This window comes from Ahaetulla prasina, chromosome 11, assembly GCF_028640845.1.
Source record: "Ahaetulla prasina isolate Xishuangbanna chromosome 11, ASM2864084v1, whole genome shotgun sequence".
Taxonomy (NCBI): domain Eukaryota; kingdom Metazoa; phylum Chordata; class Lepidosauria; order Squamata; family Colubridae; genus Ahaetulla; species Ahaetulla prasina.
Genome location: NC_080549.1, coordinates 1,687,002 through 1,702,010, shown reverse-complemented (window position 1 = coordinate 1,702,010; position 15,009 = coordinate 1,687,002). Strand labels below are relative to the sequence as shown.

Sequence of the window (15,009 nt, the reverse complement as noted above, 5' to 3'; positions counted from 1 at the left end):
GCTAATCATCTCTTGGCCCTACTCCCGAGTCATCGTCTTTGCTTGAGCTGCTCTTGCCTTCTGGCAGCTCTTCTCATGTGTGCATTAGGAACAGGCTCCTCCTGTTCCTCTGCCTCACTTCTGTCGGCCTCTGGAGGCTCCGGAGTCTGCACATCACTCCCCAATGGCCCTGGCCACATCTCTGCCTCTGACACAGAGCCCTCATCCGGGCCTTCCCCAGCTTCCAGGAATGGCCCATGTTCTTCCTCAGCCTCATCACTATCCGACTCTGCTGCCAGCTCTGCAGGCTACTGGCAGACTACAACGCTCAGAAATGGGCACAAGCCCACCGAATGCCCAGACTGGCCATTTGTTGATGGATATGGCAATGTTCTGAAGACAAAATGTTTGACTTTCTGCATCTTGGAGAAGACATTGGGCAGATCTCTGGGGCTTCCAGGGAGAGCTAACAGGAGCTGGAATCGAATTTGAGGCTCCTTTTTCTTCTCCCCAGAACTCTCGTGTTTCTTCCCTACATCTAAGGTTCAGGGGAAGTGACTGTCTGTCCGGCATGCGGGCTGGGGAATTCTGGGAGTTGAAGTCCACATATGGAAACCCAGAAGGCATCACTTGAATCTCGATCAGGGCTGTTAGATCTGGTCTGCCAACATCTGGATCACAATCAAGTGGCAGCAAATCGATAGGAAACGTCCACCTCTGGAGAGGCTCATTGGATCGTTTATGCCTTAAAAAAATAAATAAAATAAAAATTTTAAATAAAAAAATGTAATAATTAAAAATAAATAAAAAATACAATTGTAATAAAATAAAATAAAAATTGGAAATAAATTGGAAATAAAAATTGTAAGGAAACCATTTTAAGTTCTGAAAAGTTATTTTATATTAAAAAAAAATTAGGCATAAACGATCCAATCTTCGGGTGTTGTTGGATCCTCAAGAAGCAAATTAATTAAAGTTACAATTAGCAAATTACCAAGTAGCTTTTTTTCACCTCTCTTCCTCCCTCTCGTCCGCCTGCCTGCCTGCCTGCCCAGGTCTGTGGCTTCCTGGAACTTCAGCGAAGTCTTTTAAGTGATGTTAGTTGCAAAAGAAAGAAAATTTGTGTCCACTGTTTTCCTCCAGTTCTTGCTGCCTTAGTTGGTTTTTGTTTTGTTTTGTGTTTTTTGCAGCAAGAAAAGAGTTTGCTCTTAGCTTGCGGGTGTGCGCAAGTGCGAATGTAGCAGGGCATGAAAGTGTGCCATGCAACAGGGCAGCGATTCCAGCAGGTGGCACCAGGAGAACAGCTGCCTGGCCTCAAGAGTTCAAAGCTTGCCCCCTCCATGCCCCCCCCCCTTCCAGGTTTCAGCCACACTTTTTCTAGATTCTTCAGACCTTTTCAAGACTTCACTGCATTCCTTCCCCCCCCCCCTTTTCCACTCCCTTCTCTGGTTTCTCCTGCCCTGCCATCCAAGGTCTTCCTTCTTCAAGGTTTGGAGAATCTCATGCTCACTCTTGGTCCACCCACTGCTGGGCGAATTGGAGGGGCAGGGGAGGCTATGGAGGATGGGTTATGAAATCCAACACAGGCTTCAGAAGACCGTCCTAGAGTCAATAATATTTTCAGCTCTGCCTGAAGGACACCAGACCTTCCTAGAGTCCAAGAATTCAGAAAGGATCCAGCTTCAAACCCCGTGAAGATCCAAGAAGGAATCCAAATTGAAGCTGGCAAGCCGGCTCTGCTTCAGCACCAACCCGGGCACCCTCCTGGCATCAGGTTCAGGCGAATGAAGAGTGAAACGCAGCGATTTTCGTCGTGCCCTGATCTTTGGGGTCTTCCCTCTTGCAGGTACACCCACCCACCCACGAGGAACGGAGGGCGATCGCAGTCGGGACAGCACGAAGCGAAGGCCAGGGGTCCCGAACCAGTCATTAGCCAGATCATTGACAAACTGAAACATATAAACCAGGTGAGTGCTGCTGCCTTCTCTTGCTGGGGGGCGTGGGGGGGGGCGTTGGAAGCAGGATGTGGGGCAGGTGGTTGAGTTGGGGTTACCAAGGTCGGGGAGAAGGGACTGGGCTGGGTTTGCACATGGGGCTAAGCAGTTGTGGGATGTTTGCAGATTGATTGCAGATTAACATGCAAATATGATACTGAGCTTTGAAAGCACTAATCATGGTTTAGCATTCTGTAGGTTAGTTAGTTTTCCTTCCTTCTTTCCTCCCTCCCTCTTTATCCCTTCCTTCTTTCATTCCTTCCTTCCTCCCTCCCTTCCTTACTTCCTTCTTCTTTCTCCCTTCCTTTCTCCCTCCCTCCCTCCCTTCTTCTTTCTCCCTTCCTTTCTTCCCCTTCCCTCTCTCACTTCCTTCTTCTTTCTCCCTTCCTTTCTTCCTCCTTCCCTCCCTTCCTCTTTCTCCCTCCCTCCCTTCTTTCTTCTTTCTCCCTTTCTTCCTCCTTCCCTCCCTCCCTCCCTCCCTTCTTCTTTCTCCCTTCCTTTCTCCCTCCCTCCCTCCCTCCCTCCGTCTCCCTATTAATTCATGGGGGAGGTCCCAGTGAAAAAGTTGAAGCTAAAATATGTGGGGAGTTAAGACTAGAAGAGATTGAAAGTCCTCTAGTTTGACCTGGAGCTCTGGGCTTTTTCTGCAAGGCTAATGTCCAAATGGTTTTATTTACAATTATGTCCAGCATAACTTCTATCTATTCAGGATTAAGCTCTGCAGTTCCAGACCGACTTCATAATAAGGGGCCAGGCGTTTCTTTTCCAAATTTAGAAAAACCCCTCCCTAATTACCCGCCTCGGAGAAATCCATTATAATAACCCTGCAAAGCGATTTGGGGGGAGGGCCAAGAGGTTTATTCCATTTCTAAGCGTGAAGAGAGATAAATGGGGCTGGAGAAGGGCGAGGGGAAGGAGGGGGTTAAACGAGGGAGATCAAACATCCATCTCCCTAATTTGCAATTCATAAGTCATTTCCAGGGAGGGCTTTGCAGAAAAAATGGAATTGAGAGTAGGGCGCTGGAGTTGAGCTGGTTGGGAGGGATATGCTTCCCCCACCCCTCACCCTAGAGGTTACACAGAAGTTAAACTGGGGAAATATTCTTGGAAAAGGGAAGATCAGGAAGAGAAGATTGGGCTTCTCCCATCTCTACCATGAGTGAGCTGAGCTGAACTTTGTCTGCAGTTCCGAAATGTTGGGTGGAGGGCCCTCTACTTGGTTCAATTTCTTTGCCAGGGATTGAGATCGGAAAGCCGTCTTGGGCTCTGCTGGAGAGATTTTGCCACTGTTGTCAAACCCCCCCACCCTCTTTTCACCAGCTGTCCAGCAGACTGGGATTTCCTTCAACACCTTGGCAGCCCCTCTTGGATTTCAAAGGGAGCAGGAGACCTCTCTTTGAGGAGCCCACCATGTGGGGTCATTTATCAACCTAACAGGAGTGTGTCAAAAGTAAACAAGAAAAAAGGAAATGGGCTTGCAACACATCCCAGCAATTAATCAGATTTGTTTATCGAGCCATCACAGACTGAGGATTAACACACAACGGCTTCTATATCACCCGCCCTGCGTCGGGGCTTATGCAAAAAAGGTGCGCATGCCAATACCATGACTGGGGCACATCATGGTTTAGGCGGGGCTTTATGGGTTGTGGGAGCTCAGCTATTATGGTTCATCTGATCAATCTTGGTTCTAAAAAAACATGATGTACGAACTGATCCAGCACGCAACCGGCAGAACCGTTCCACCTGTGATTGTGTGGTCCCTTTCAGAAGAGTAACAAAAAAAAAAAATCACAATTCCCATGATCGCTTCCCAACTTGGGAATGGTGGAAGATGGACAGTTACACTCCAGAAGATTGGAGACCTCCAGTTTGGCAAGAAGTTTCTAGCCAGAGAAACAACCCTGACCCACTGGTGTATTTCAATTTTTTTTTACTACAGTTTTTGTGGGCGTGGTTTGGTGGGCGTGACTTGGTGGGCGTGGCAGGGGAAGGATACTGCAAAATCTCCATTCCCTCCTCACTCCTGGGGGAAGGATATTGCAAAATCCCCATTCCCACCCCACACTGGGGCCAGCCAGAGGTGGTATTTGCCAGTTCACCGAACTACTCAAAATTTCCGTTACTGGTTCTCCAGAACCTGGCAGAACCTGCTGAAGAGCATCCCTGCCCTGACCTTTTGTTTTTCCCCCTGAGGTCCTCCAATGAAGGAGATCATGAGAAGGGCAAGCAAATGAATGGAAGACAAGAGAGAACTCCCATCTTCTTCTCTGTCTTGTTCTCTTCCATGTCTCGACTCACCCATCCCCTAGTTTCCCATTCCTCCTTCAGTTCTGGGTGTTGTTTTAGCTGCAAAGTCCTTATCAACTTTCCCAACCTCTTAAGCTTGATTGATGTTCCAAAGTTCTGGAAAAGTATGCCAAACATCTTCAGCGCAGCCCTTGGAATGTCTTCTCTTATTAAATGCTTTTTCGGTCATGCAGACTCAATTAAAGGAGACGTTTTCGTGCCTCAGAAGAATAGAAATACTAATTCAGAGCTATCTGGCTATCTCTGCCTTTCCTCTGACCAATTTCAAACCAAGTCCTCTCTTTCAAGAAAAGTCCCCAGCATCTTTTTGAAATTCTCCTTCATCACTCAGCCATTGAAGTCCCCATCGGCTGGTTTTGTTTTATGTTTAATGTTTGGGCAAGTAGGAGGCTGCTCCTTAGAGTTTATTGAAATGGCACAGTTGCTTTTATTATTCATCAGTGGCTCTCGGTTGATATATATATATATTTTCTGGGATTAATGGACGATGACCTCCACCGGGGAGATCACTTTTAATATGGAGCTGGCTTCATACCTTGCACTGAGCTGCAATCTTACTGGCTTGGGTGTGTTTTTGCGGGGCTTGTAAATCACAGTGCTTGGATTTGCAACAAAGCATGTAAACATAGTTACAAAGTAAGTATAGCAAGAGCTTGTACGTGGACCTTGTTTGCAGTGGTCTGTATGCTGTGATTTTGGCTGAATAGAATAGAATAGAATAGAATAGAATAGAATAGAATAGAATAGAATAGAATTTTTATTGGCCAAGTGTAATTGGACACACAAGGAATTTGTCTTGGTGCAGATGCTCTCAGTGTACATAAAAGAAAAGACACCTTCATCAAGGTACAACACTTACAACACTTAATGATAGTCATAGGGTACAAATAAGCAATCAGGAAACCTGTGATATTGCCTGAGCTTAGCAACACGTTTCATCCTACAAACCCGGGTTAAACAAGCTATCCTTTGACAGTGTTAAGTGTAGTGTGTCAGACATTTTCTGGCCAATTTCTGCCACCCACAATGCCCTACACTCAGAGGCAGATGCCACCTGATAAATGTCACAAAACCGGCGCCCCCTAAACTCACCCGTCATCTCAGGTACACCTGCTGGATGCTTGGGGTTGCCATGCCCCGAAGTAGATGGGGACAGCGATTGGGGAATCCTCCCTTCAACCTAATATGTGGTCTCCACGTTGATGTGGAGAAGGCTGTGTGTGTGTTCTGTTTGATGACACACACAGGTCCTGCCCGGACTTGGCTGACTTGCTTCTGAGTTGTGTCGTCTGCCTCTGCTCCACCGTTTTGGTTTGGCAGCGCTTGGAGGCTAGCTTTGCCACTTAAACTCTTGCAGCTGCGTAAACGGTCATTAGGCTGAAACCGGCTTATTGTGCCCTTCTGCATGCTGATTATGGCCTTGTCCGGGTCCCGCCTCGTCCCGCAGAAGGACGCTGAATCAAAACAGCAGTTCCCCCTGGTCGCAGTTATTTAAAATCAGAGAAACCGCCAGAGGTAGGTCTGTGTGGGAAGAGAGGAAGCCGCAGGGTTGTTTCAAAGGAGCTGGGTGTTGCTTGTGGGTCCAGCTCTTGTCTACGTGAAAACAGCCAGATTGGCCTAGGTGGTTAAGGCACTGAGCCAGAAAGCGGGAGGCGGTGAGTTCTAGTTCTGCCTTATGTCTAGTCTGGTGAAAAGAAGAATGAGGGGTGACATGATAGCAGTTTTTCCAATATCTCAGGGGTTGCCCCAAAGAAGAGGGAGTCAAGCTATTCTCCAAAGCATCTTAGGGCAGGACAAGAAGCAATCGGTGGAAACTCATCAAGGAGAGAAGCAACTTAGAACTAAGGAGAAATTTCCTGACAGTGAGAACAATTACTCAGTGGAACAACTTGCCTGCAGAAGTTGTGAATGCTCCAACACTGGAAGTTTTTAAGATGAGATTGAACAACCCTTTGTCTGAAATGGTGTAAGGTTTCCTGCCTAAGCAAGGGGTTGGACTAGAAGACCTCCAAGGTCCCTTCCAACTCTGTTATTCTCTTCTCTTCTCTTCTTTTCTCTTCATTTCCTGTTTCATTCTCTTCTATTTTCTATTTTCTCTTCTCTTCTCTTCTTTTCTTATTTCATTCTCTTCTATTTTCTATTCTATTCTATTCTTTTCCTATTTCATTCTCTTCTCTTCTGTTCTTTTCCTATTTCATTCTCTTCTATTTTCTATTCTGTTCTGTTCTGTTCTATTCTATTCTATTGTTTCTCTTATGAAAGTCAGCTGGGTGGCTTTGGGCAGGTCCTTCTCTCTCTCTCAGTCCATCCTACCCTACAGGGCTGTTGTTATGGGGAAAATAAGAGGAGGAAGTTGTGTGGGATATGTTCGCCGCTTTGAGTTAAAATAATAAAGGCACAGTACAAAAAAGAAAGAAAAAAAAATAAAATAGTTATCTCCTCTGGTGCTGTGGGACCCTTACTGAGAAAAATAAACCCAGGAGTATCCGGAATCTCACACCCAGGACTGGCTCAGATCAGAGGAGTGGTTTTTCGGTCCTTCTCTGAAGCTGTTCCCTCTTGACGTGTCTCCTTCCAGCTGCTCAAAGGGACGTCTGCCTCTCGCCGGAAGAATCTGGACCGCCTTGAAGATGAGGAGGGGGCCGAAAGTGGGGATTGCGATGATGAAGATGCCTGCAATGAGGCTGCAGTTTCTGGAGACGGCGAATTGAAAGTGAAGAACCAGTTAAGGTTTCTGGCAGGTAAATGGGGAACTGGAGCTGTGCTTTGACAGTGGAGATCGGTTGGCAGGGAGTCCTCGATTTACGACCGCAGTTGGGGATCAGAATCTCGGTCCTAAGTCCTTGGTGTTTGTAAGTCAAAACGCTGCACGACTGGACTTGATTTATGGCCGTTTTTACGAGGGTCATGAAGCAAGTCACCCATGGTCGCTAAGAGAAACATTGCGGTCGTAGGTGTGACGCCAAACCCGGAGAGTCCGTCTCAGGCCGCCATTGCGAAGAGGGTGGAAGGAGCATGTGGGCGGCAGGCACGGATCAGGAAAGGAATCGAATCCAAGCATTTATGCTACGGATTTGAATTTCTGCTCTTTCTACCATATCTGACATGTTTGGAGCTTTTCTGGTGGCAGGAATGGTGATTTTTTTAAAAAAACAAAAACAAAAACAAAAACAGTTATCCCTGTTCTGTCCTCCTCCGCCTCTGTCCGAATGATGACTTAATTAGCCGGCACTATCAGCTCTGGTGGCAAAAGAGCCAGCGTCTGCCAAGAGCCCTCGTTATCTTCCACGACGCTGGTGAGTCAAAAACTTCAGCTCTAGTCAATCAGTGGATTTGCCTGTTGCAAAGAGACACACCAGCTCTCGCTGCCTTTTATATCCTGTGGGGTGTGGCTCCATGACTCAGCACTTCCTAGGCCTGCCCCACCCTTGCTTCTGTTGTTCCCGCCTCTCCTGCCTACGAAACCTAGGATTCAACCAAGCCTGATTGCTGTCAGCTGGGTCTGCAGGCGTGGCCTGGGGGGAGAAAGAGTCAGGGGATGGAGGCCTCATTATTTCTTCCACCTGGCCTGCTTCTGGCTCCTGGAGCTGAGCCAGGGAAGCCGGTGCTCCTGAGGTAAGTCCTGACGGCCCTTCCCCCTCACTTTCCAAGTCACTTTCTGGCAGCAGGGCCGGCTCAGGGGGCGCAGACACAACAATCCCTCTCAGTGGTTATTTTGGAGGAAGTGTTGGGAAAACACAATTATTTATCGTATCCTGATAAAAAAATATAGCAAGAATTTCCAAGAAACTAGGGCTTTCCCTTCCCTTTCCCTCCCCTCCCCTTTCTTTCTCTTCCCCTTCCCCTTCCTTTTCCCTCCCCTTCCCCCACCCCACTCTGCCCTCTCCTCTTCCTTCCTTCCTTCCTTCCTTCCTTCCTTCCTTCCTTCCTTCCTTCCTTCTTTCCTTTTTCCCTGGTTGACCTCACACACGGTGAAAGTTGGGCTGCTACACCTTCCCTTCAGGTTTCCAAAGCTCCAGTTGCCCATTTTTTTCCCACAACCGAAAGCACCTGAACCTGGAAAGAATCGGTCCTGGGAGCTTTCAAGTTGAAAGAGGCAAAAATATAAAAATGTTTCAAATGAGTCCAGATGCTTCCATCAATTCTCTCCCCTTGATCTGCTGCAATTACCTGGCACTTCATGAGTGGAAGCAGAGCGGGTGCTGCCTGTCAGGTTCTCTTGTGTGTGTGTGTGTGTGTGTGTGTGTGTGTGTGTGAGCGCGCACACACACATGCAGGCCTGCACATCCTTATTCCGTAAGTCAAACCCTCTGAGGATGAAAGATCTGGGGAAGCCAGAGCTGGTGTTACCTTCCTTGGCTTGAGAACCAGGTTGGAAGGAGGAGACCCTGGTGGCTTTCCTTAAGGAGAAGTTTTTTCCTGCCTCCTGAAGACCAGAACAAACCGAACCGTGATTCGATCTCACGACATTTTCTCTCTTAATGAGCTGCAGCTGCTGGAAGAAGAGCCGGCCAGCTGGGGTTGAGCCCCCTTTTCAATTCACTTGGATTTCTCAAGCGAAAAGCTTCCCATCATTCTTCTCTCCTCCCCCCCTCTGTCCCCCCCACCCAATGAGATAGGAAGATGGGGAAAATCATAGGCTATTTTGAGGGGTCGCGGATGAGAATTTTGGAAATCCTCTTCCATCTCGGGCTTCTCTGCTCCGAATTAGCAGCCTCCTCTACCTGCAGCTCATTAGTGGGGGGGGCGGGGGGGGAAAAGGGGGCAGCTGCTGGACCTGGCTGTGGGTTTTTTGCAGGCGGCCAGAAGAACCGTTGCGGTGGCTCCCCGGAGGACGTGGTTGGGGGGAGAGCTTGGAGGGACAAGCCTGTACACATTATTCTGGGGGTTGCGTAAGGAATCGACCCGAATGGAGACAAAGGCCGTCCCCGTTGGTTAGTTGAGGGAGAGTTTAGAGAAAGTTATGCGTGTGAATTTCCATGCTTTTCTTCAGCTGCCTTCCATGGTTGGGACATTCAGTGGGAGGGAAGGCGGGAGGGAGGGAGGGAGGAAAGAAGGAAAGAAGGAGTGAAGGGAGGGAGGGAGGAAGGAAGGAAAGAAGGGAGAGAGGGAGGGAGTGAAGGGAGGGAGGGAGGAAGGAAGGAAGGAAGGGGTGAAGGGAGGGAGGGAGGGTGAATGAGAGAAAGGAAGGATTCTAGTCCTCATTGTTCTAAGCAAAAGGACTGATGGGGGGGAGAGGGAGAGAGAGAGAGAGAGAGAGAAGACCAAAGAAGAGAAGAGAAGAGAAAACAAGGGGTTAAGCCATGTTCTCAGCACCCTTCAAGATCCTAGTTTGTTTGTTTTTTTATCATTTTTGCCTTTCAAGCTACCAATTTATTTATTGCAAATTTCTAGGGCAGACGACAACAAAACAAACACACAACACCAATTAAAAATGGATTTATAGCACTTCAAAGGGTGGGTAGGTAGGGCCAGAAGATGAGACCAGAAATAAGAGATTCTTGGGGTCTAATTAGTAGCTGGCGGAGCCTCCTTGGCCAGGGAGTTCTACCCCAGAAATGTCCTGGCCCAGCCAGGTATCTTTTCTCCAGCCGTCCCCTGCCATCCATGGGTGAGGATGGCTACACAGCCGCTCGGCTACTAAGGCAGGAGAGGGGCTTCTGTTGGGCCACAGGGAGGGACCCAACCCTGGAACAGACGATCCTTAATAGGGAACAATCATAAAACTGATGCTTCTTGCAATGACCGAAATGAATACATTTGCAGGCTGCAGCCCTGTCGGGGCCTTTGTCGTGGGAAGGGAATACGGGAAGGAACAAAGCCGGAAATCCTGAATTAACTCAATGACTGGAGCATTGTTTCCGTCCCAGCCTACGAGTGAGCAAATTTCCAGGCAGACGTTTTAGCCTGTCGGAAGGGGTTGCGTTTCTAGGAAACACAGTTCCAGGGCGGTTCTTCAGTAGGAGTTGGGTTGTGTCGCTCATCCCCGGTTGTGTGAATTAGGTTCGATGCCAAATCTGGAGGGCTGTGTGGGGCCTGCTTACAATCGGGATATTCGTCCTGTTTTGGTCTGGAGACACAGCAGTGGTGTGAGAAGGCAGGCAGGCGGTTTGTGGTGGGAATAGGAGGAGGAGGAGCGGGAGGAGGAAGGAAAAAAGGAAGAAGAGAAGGAGGAACAGGAGAAGAGAAGGAGGAGGGGAGGAAGAGGAGGAGGAAAAAGAGGAGGAGAAAGAAGAAGAGATGGAGGAGAGGAGAAGGAGGAAGAAGAGGAGAAGGAAGAAGAGAGGAGAAGGAGGAGGGGAGGAAGAGGAGGAGGAAAAAGAGGAGGAGAAAGAAGAAGAGATGGAGGAGAGGAGAAGGAGGAAGAAGAGGAGAAGGAAGAAGAGAGGAGAAGGAGGAGGGGAGGAAGAGGAGGAGAAGAGGAGGAGAAAGAAGAGGTAGAGGAGAGGAGGGATGAGGAAGAGGAGGAGAGGAGAAGGAGGAAGAAAGGAGAAGGAAGAAGAGGTCGAGGAGAAGAGCAGGAGGCAGAAGAGGAGAAGGAAGGAGGAGGGAAGAGCAGGAGGAGGAGGAGGAGGAGGAAGGAGGAGGAGGAAAAGAGGAGGAGAAAGAAGAAGAGATGGAGGAGAGGAGAAGGAGGAAGAAGAGGAGAAGGAAGAAGAGAGGAGGAGGAGGAGGGGAGGAAGAGGAGGGGGAAGAAGAGGAGAAAGAAGAGGAAGAGGAGAGGAGGGAGGAGGAAGAGGTGGAGAAGAAGAGGAGGAAGAAAAGGAGAAGGAAGAAGAGGTCGAGGAGAAGAGCAGGAGGCAGAAGAGGAGAAGGAAGGAGGGGAGGGGAAGAGCAGGAGGAGGAGGAGGAAAAGAAAGAAGAGGTGGAGAAGGAGGAGGAAGAGGAGAGGGCATGCCAAGCATGTCTGGTGACCACAGTTCGGAATCTTGGGGTGGGAAACGGATCAGTTCAAAAGCCCTTTTCACATCTGGTGGATTTCTGGAAGGGTCAGGAGCACCTTCAGATTGGAATCTGGGGCTGCAGAAGAGGAGGTTGTGCCTACGGATGTCTCGGGAATTACGCCGGGCTCTCGCCGGAGATGGTTCCCCTCTCCCGCCTCCCCCATTCCTTATTTTTAAAGGTTTTCAGTATTGAAAACCTGTTGACTTCTGCTCCTCACGGGATTCCCCTTGGGTGGGAGGGAACAGCCTCTCCTCTCCTCTCCTCCATCTTCCCTGCCAGCAACTCTTGTTCCCACAGCTATAATTTCACTCTGTCCAATGAAAAGCATCCATCCCAAAACATGTGTAGCTGGCTGGGTTCTGCTTCCTGCTTTTAGGTCCCCAAACCGGGGACTCTCCCAAGGGAAGCTGCCGTTTTGCCCTCTCTGATGGCCACTCCTGTAGACCAGGCGGGGCCAGAGCCTCCCCCACTGCGGCAGGGTTCAAGGGCATTTACTGCTCCAAGGGCTCCTAAGCGGCGCCTTAACTTCCATCCTTAGTTAAAAAAAACCAAACAGAGACAGAAGGAAGAGAAACGCTGCACAGAGAGCCCTCGACTGACCACCGGTTGCTTACCAACTCTTTGGACTCTCCAAAAGTTATTTACCTGCCCAGTTTCAGTACCGCCCAGTTTCTGGGAGCCATCACCGGATCGCATTTGTGGTGTTTGGCCACATTTACAGCTGGTTTTTACAGCCTCTTGAGGTCACGTGACCACGGTTTCTGACATTGTTGAGCAAAAATCGCCGTTTATTTCTGGTTTTCAGCAAAAGAAAAAGTCCACTTGAGTACATTGGGTTCACTTAGCAACCACCATGTTTGCTTAACGGGCGCCACCAAAGTAAAATAACAGCGTGGCCACATGGTGAGTTACCTCCTTAACAACTGCCATGACGTACTGTCGTAATTCCGGGCTCAGTTACCATCCTAAGTCGGGGACTGTCTGTCCCATCAGACCCATAACCATCTTCGGTACAGTGACTTTTTCTTTTTTTAAAATAGTTTATAAAATTGCTTGTAAGGTTTGATTCAGAACATTCCCTGGCCGGATTTAAGCATTTGCTTGACTGGTTTTTGCTACTACCTGCCTTTGCGTGGCTTGAAAATCTTGAAAAGGGCTTCCTCAGGCCCAGCTGCTGAAAAATTCAAGATATTTTAGCAGGACCTAAGATTAGTTTAAGGGACATGGTGGCTCGGTAGCTAAGATGCTGAGCTTGTTGATCGAAAGGTCAGCAGTTCAGCGGTTCAAATCCCTTGTGCCACGTAACGGGCTGAGCTCCCGTGACTTGTTCCAGTTTCTGCCAACCTAGCAGTTCGAAAGCAGGTAAAAAAAAAATGCAAGTAGAAAAAATAGGGACCACCTTTGGTGGGAAGGGAACAGTGTTCCGTGCGCTTTTGGTGTTGAGTCGTGCTGGTCACAGGACCATGGAGATGAGCACCACCCCCTAAAGCCGGAAACGTCTAGCACATATGTGCGAGGGGAACCTTTACCTTTAATATTAGTTTTCCTTTTAAGGTGCCTAAATCAATATCAGCCAGGTATATTTTCCTGAGTCTGCATGGCTCCAGGTGAAAAGCCGCTGCTTATTTAAGGAGATGTTAACCGAATGCACACTCGGGTGTCCCCTTTAAAGCAGCTTTTTTGCTTTGAACCCAAAGCACGGCACACCCTGGTCCACACTATGTTTTTTGGGCTCCTCCTAGCGTTTTGAATCACAGGCAAGTTGAAGTAGCTGGCTGTTTTACAAGATGTTAATTCTACCCCTAACACGGGAGAGAAGCTGAATACAAACGCCAAACGGATCAGTTTCTCCTTCCAAACGTGTTTCTACATTTGTTGAAATGTTTGCTATCTCCCCCTGGCATGTTTTTTTAAAGGAAGAGGACCTCGCTAGGAAACTGAGATTTCTCTGTCCACTTGTAAAATGTATCAGGAAAAAGAAAGAAAGAAAGAAAACAACTTTTTGCTTTCTTTTCTCTTCCCTTTTTAAGTTTCCTTGGACCACCTCAAGACTTTCTAGTTTTGTTTGCTTTGAAGGCAGAATGGTGGGTTTTGGGGGGGTTTTTTGGCAGTTTTCGGTGCCTCTGCATTTGATGTGTTTTTAAACAACTCTGTGCCCCGTTGTCAGAATTGGGTGGTGAGGGTACAATCCAGCTCTCTTTTGAGGGCTTTTTCCTTGCTTTGAAAAAGGTGCCATGAGGTGCCTTTTTTGAACACACCTTTGCAATCGCGGAGGGTTTTATGAGTTCACATCTTTTTGAATTTTGCCTCCACATCTCTGCTTTTACCTCCCACAATTTCTTACTGTGAACCACCAGCAATGAAGACTAGTAGGAAGGTTAATTGAAAAAGGTTTTGGTTTGGGATGCAGAGACTTTTTTTCTCCTGCGAATGGAGGCTCTGGGCGGGACACTTATTTTCACCCTGAACAGCTCAAGGGTCTGTATTTTGACACACGCTCATCGCTGGGACCGACTCCCATTTCCTTCTCTTACTCTCTTATTTATATTTCTCTTAATATATATATATATATATATATTAACACATTCTATTATTTCTTCTTTTATTTCTGCTCAGGTCTCTGTTGCTTTTTGCAACTATGAAATGTAAAAATTGAAAAACGCTGCAAGAATAGCCAGCATTTTAAGAATTTTGAGCACTGGCCCCAGGTCTTCCCAACTTCTCTGGATGGGCTGAACTACAATGACTATATTCCACTGCTGGCTTGGAATAATGGCAACCTCCCTTGATTCCACCCCCACCCACCATTCTTTGCTCCTGTGCCCCACCTGTGCCAATCCACTCGCTCGTGGCCTCCATCTGGTTCCTATTTAAGGACTGGGGGAGTCCCGAGGATCCAGCCCGGGATTCAGGTGTGAAGAATCTGCCCTTTTCAGCAGCTGTTGCTGAAGGATATTTTTTTTGGGAAGGGGCAGGAGGTGTTTTTTCCTGTTTCTATTTGCAATTCCCTTGAGTGGCCCAGTGGGACGTGAGAGGCTTATTTGGGGGAAGTTAGTAATATCCTTCCCACACCATCATTTGCTGTTCCACTCTGAGCTTCAGGTGCCCTGGGTTTGGTCCTCCTGGAGGGCATATCTGGGGGCTGCCCTGGGTCTCTGGTCGGAGGATGTCCAGGGAACCTTCAACCCTGCTCAAAAGTCCACATTGCACCAAAACTCAGTTAAGCCACGGAAAATTTTGCTATGTTGCTCTCCTCCCTTTTTTCAGATGCGTGTGCACATGTGCACACACACACACACACACACACACACACACGTGTGTGTCAGACTTAAGAAAACAAAAATCCTTCCCACCCCATTGCTCTGAACTCATTCGTCATATCTGAAGCTGGTAATATTACTAGTGCTTCTCTTAGGATTTTGATTCTCATTAACACCCCACTCCCAAAAAAGCCCCTTTCGTTTTTGTTTTTACTTTTGCTTTTATCCCGGCTAAAAGACTTATTATTAAAAATAAAATCCCAAACCACTTTATAATAATTGTAAAAGCTTTCTAAAATGAATGCAGGCTAAAACACGCCTGCCTGTCTGCCTCTCTCTGTCTCTTGCCTTTCTTTCTCTCTCTCTGTCTCTCTGTGTCCATCTCTGTCTCTGTCTCTCTCTCTCTCTGTTTTTCTTTCTCTGTCTCTCTCTCTGTCTCTCTTTCTTTCTCTGTCTCTCTCTCTCTCTGTCTCTCTCTCTCTCATCATCTGTCTATCTATCTTCATATAAACCATATATTG

At 47.9% G+C, this 15,009-nt stretch overlaps 1 protein-coding gene across 1 annotated transcript in view; it reads left to right on the top strand.

Moving 5' to 3' along the window:
• GPC3 (glypican 3) overlaps window positions 1-15,009 on the top strand; it is a 94,913-nt gene that overhangs the window by 70,927 nt on the left and 8,977 nt on the right. Inside the window, exons 6-7 of the mRNA XM_058154635.1 lie at window positions 1,826-1,946; window positions 6,862-7,024. Of these exons, the coding sequence (XP_058010618.1) occupies window positions 1,826-1,946; window positions 6,862-7,024 (284 nt within the window). The remainder of the gene's footprint in view (window positions 1-1,825; window positions 1,947-6,861; window positions 7,025-15,009) is intronic.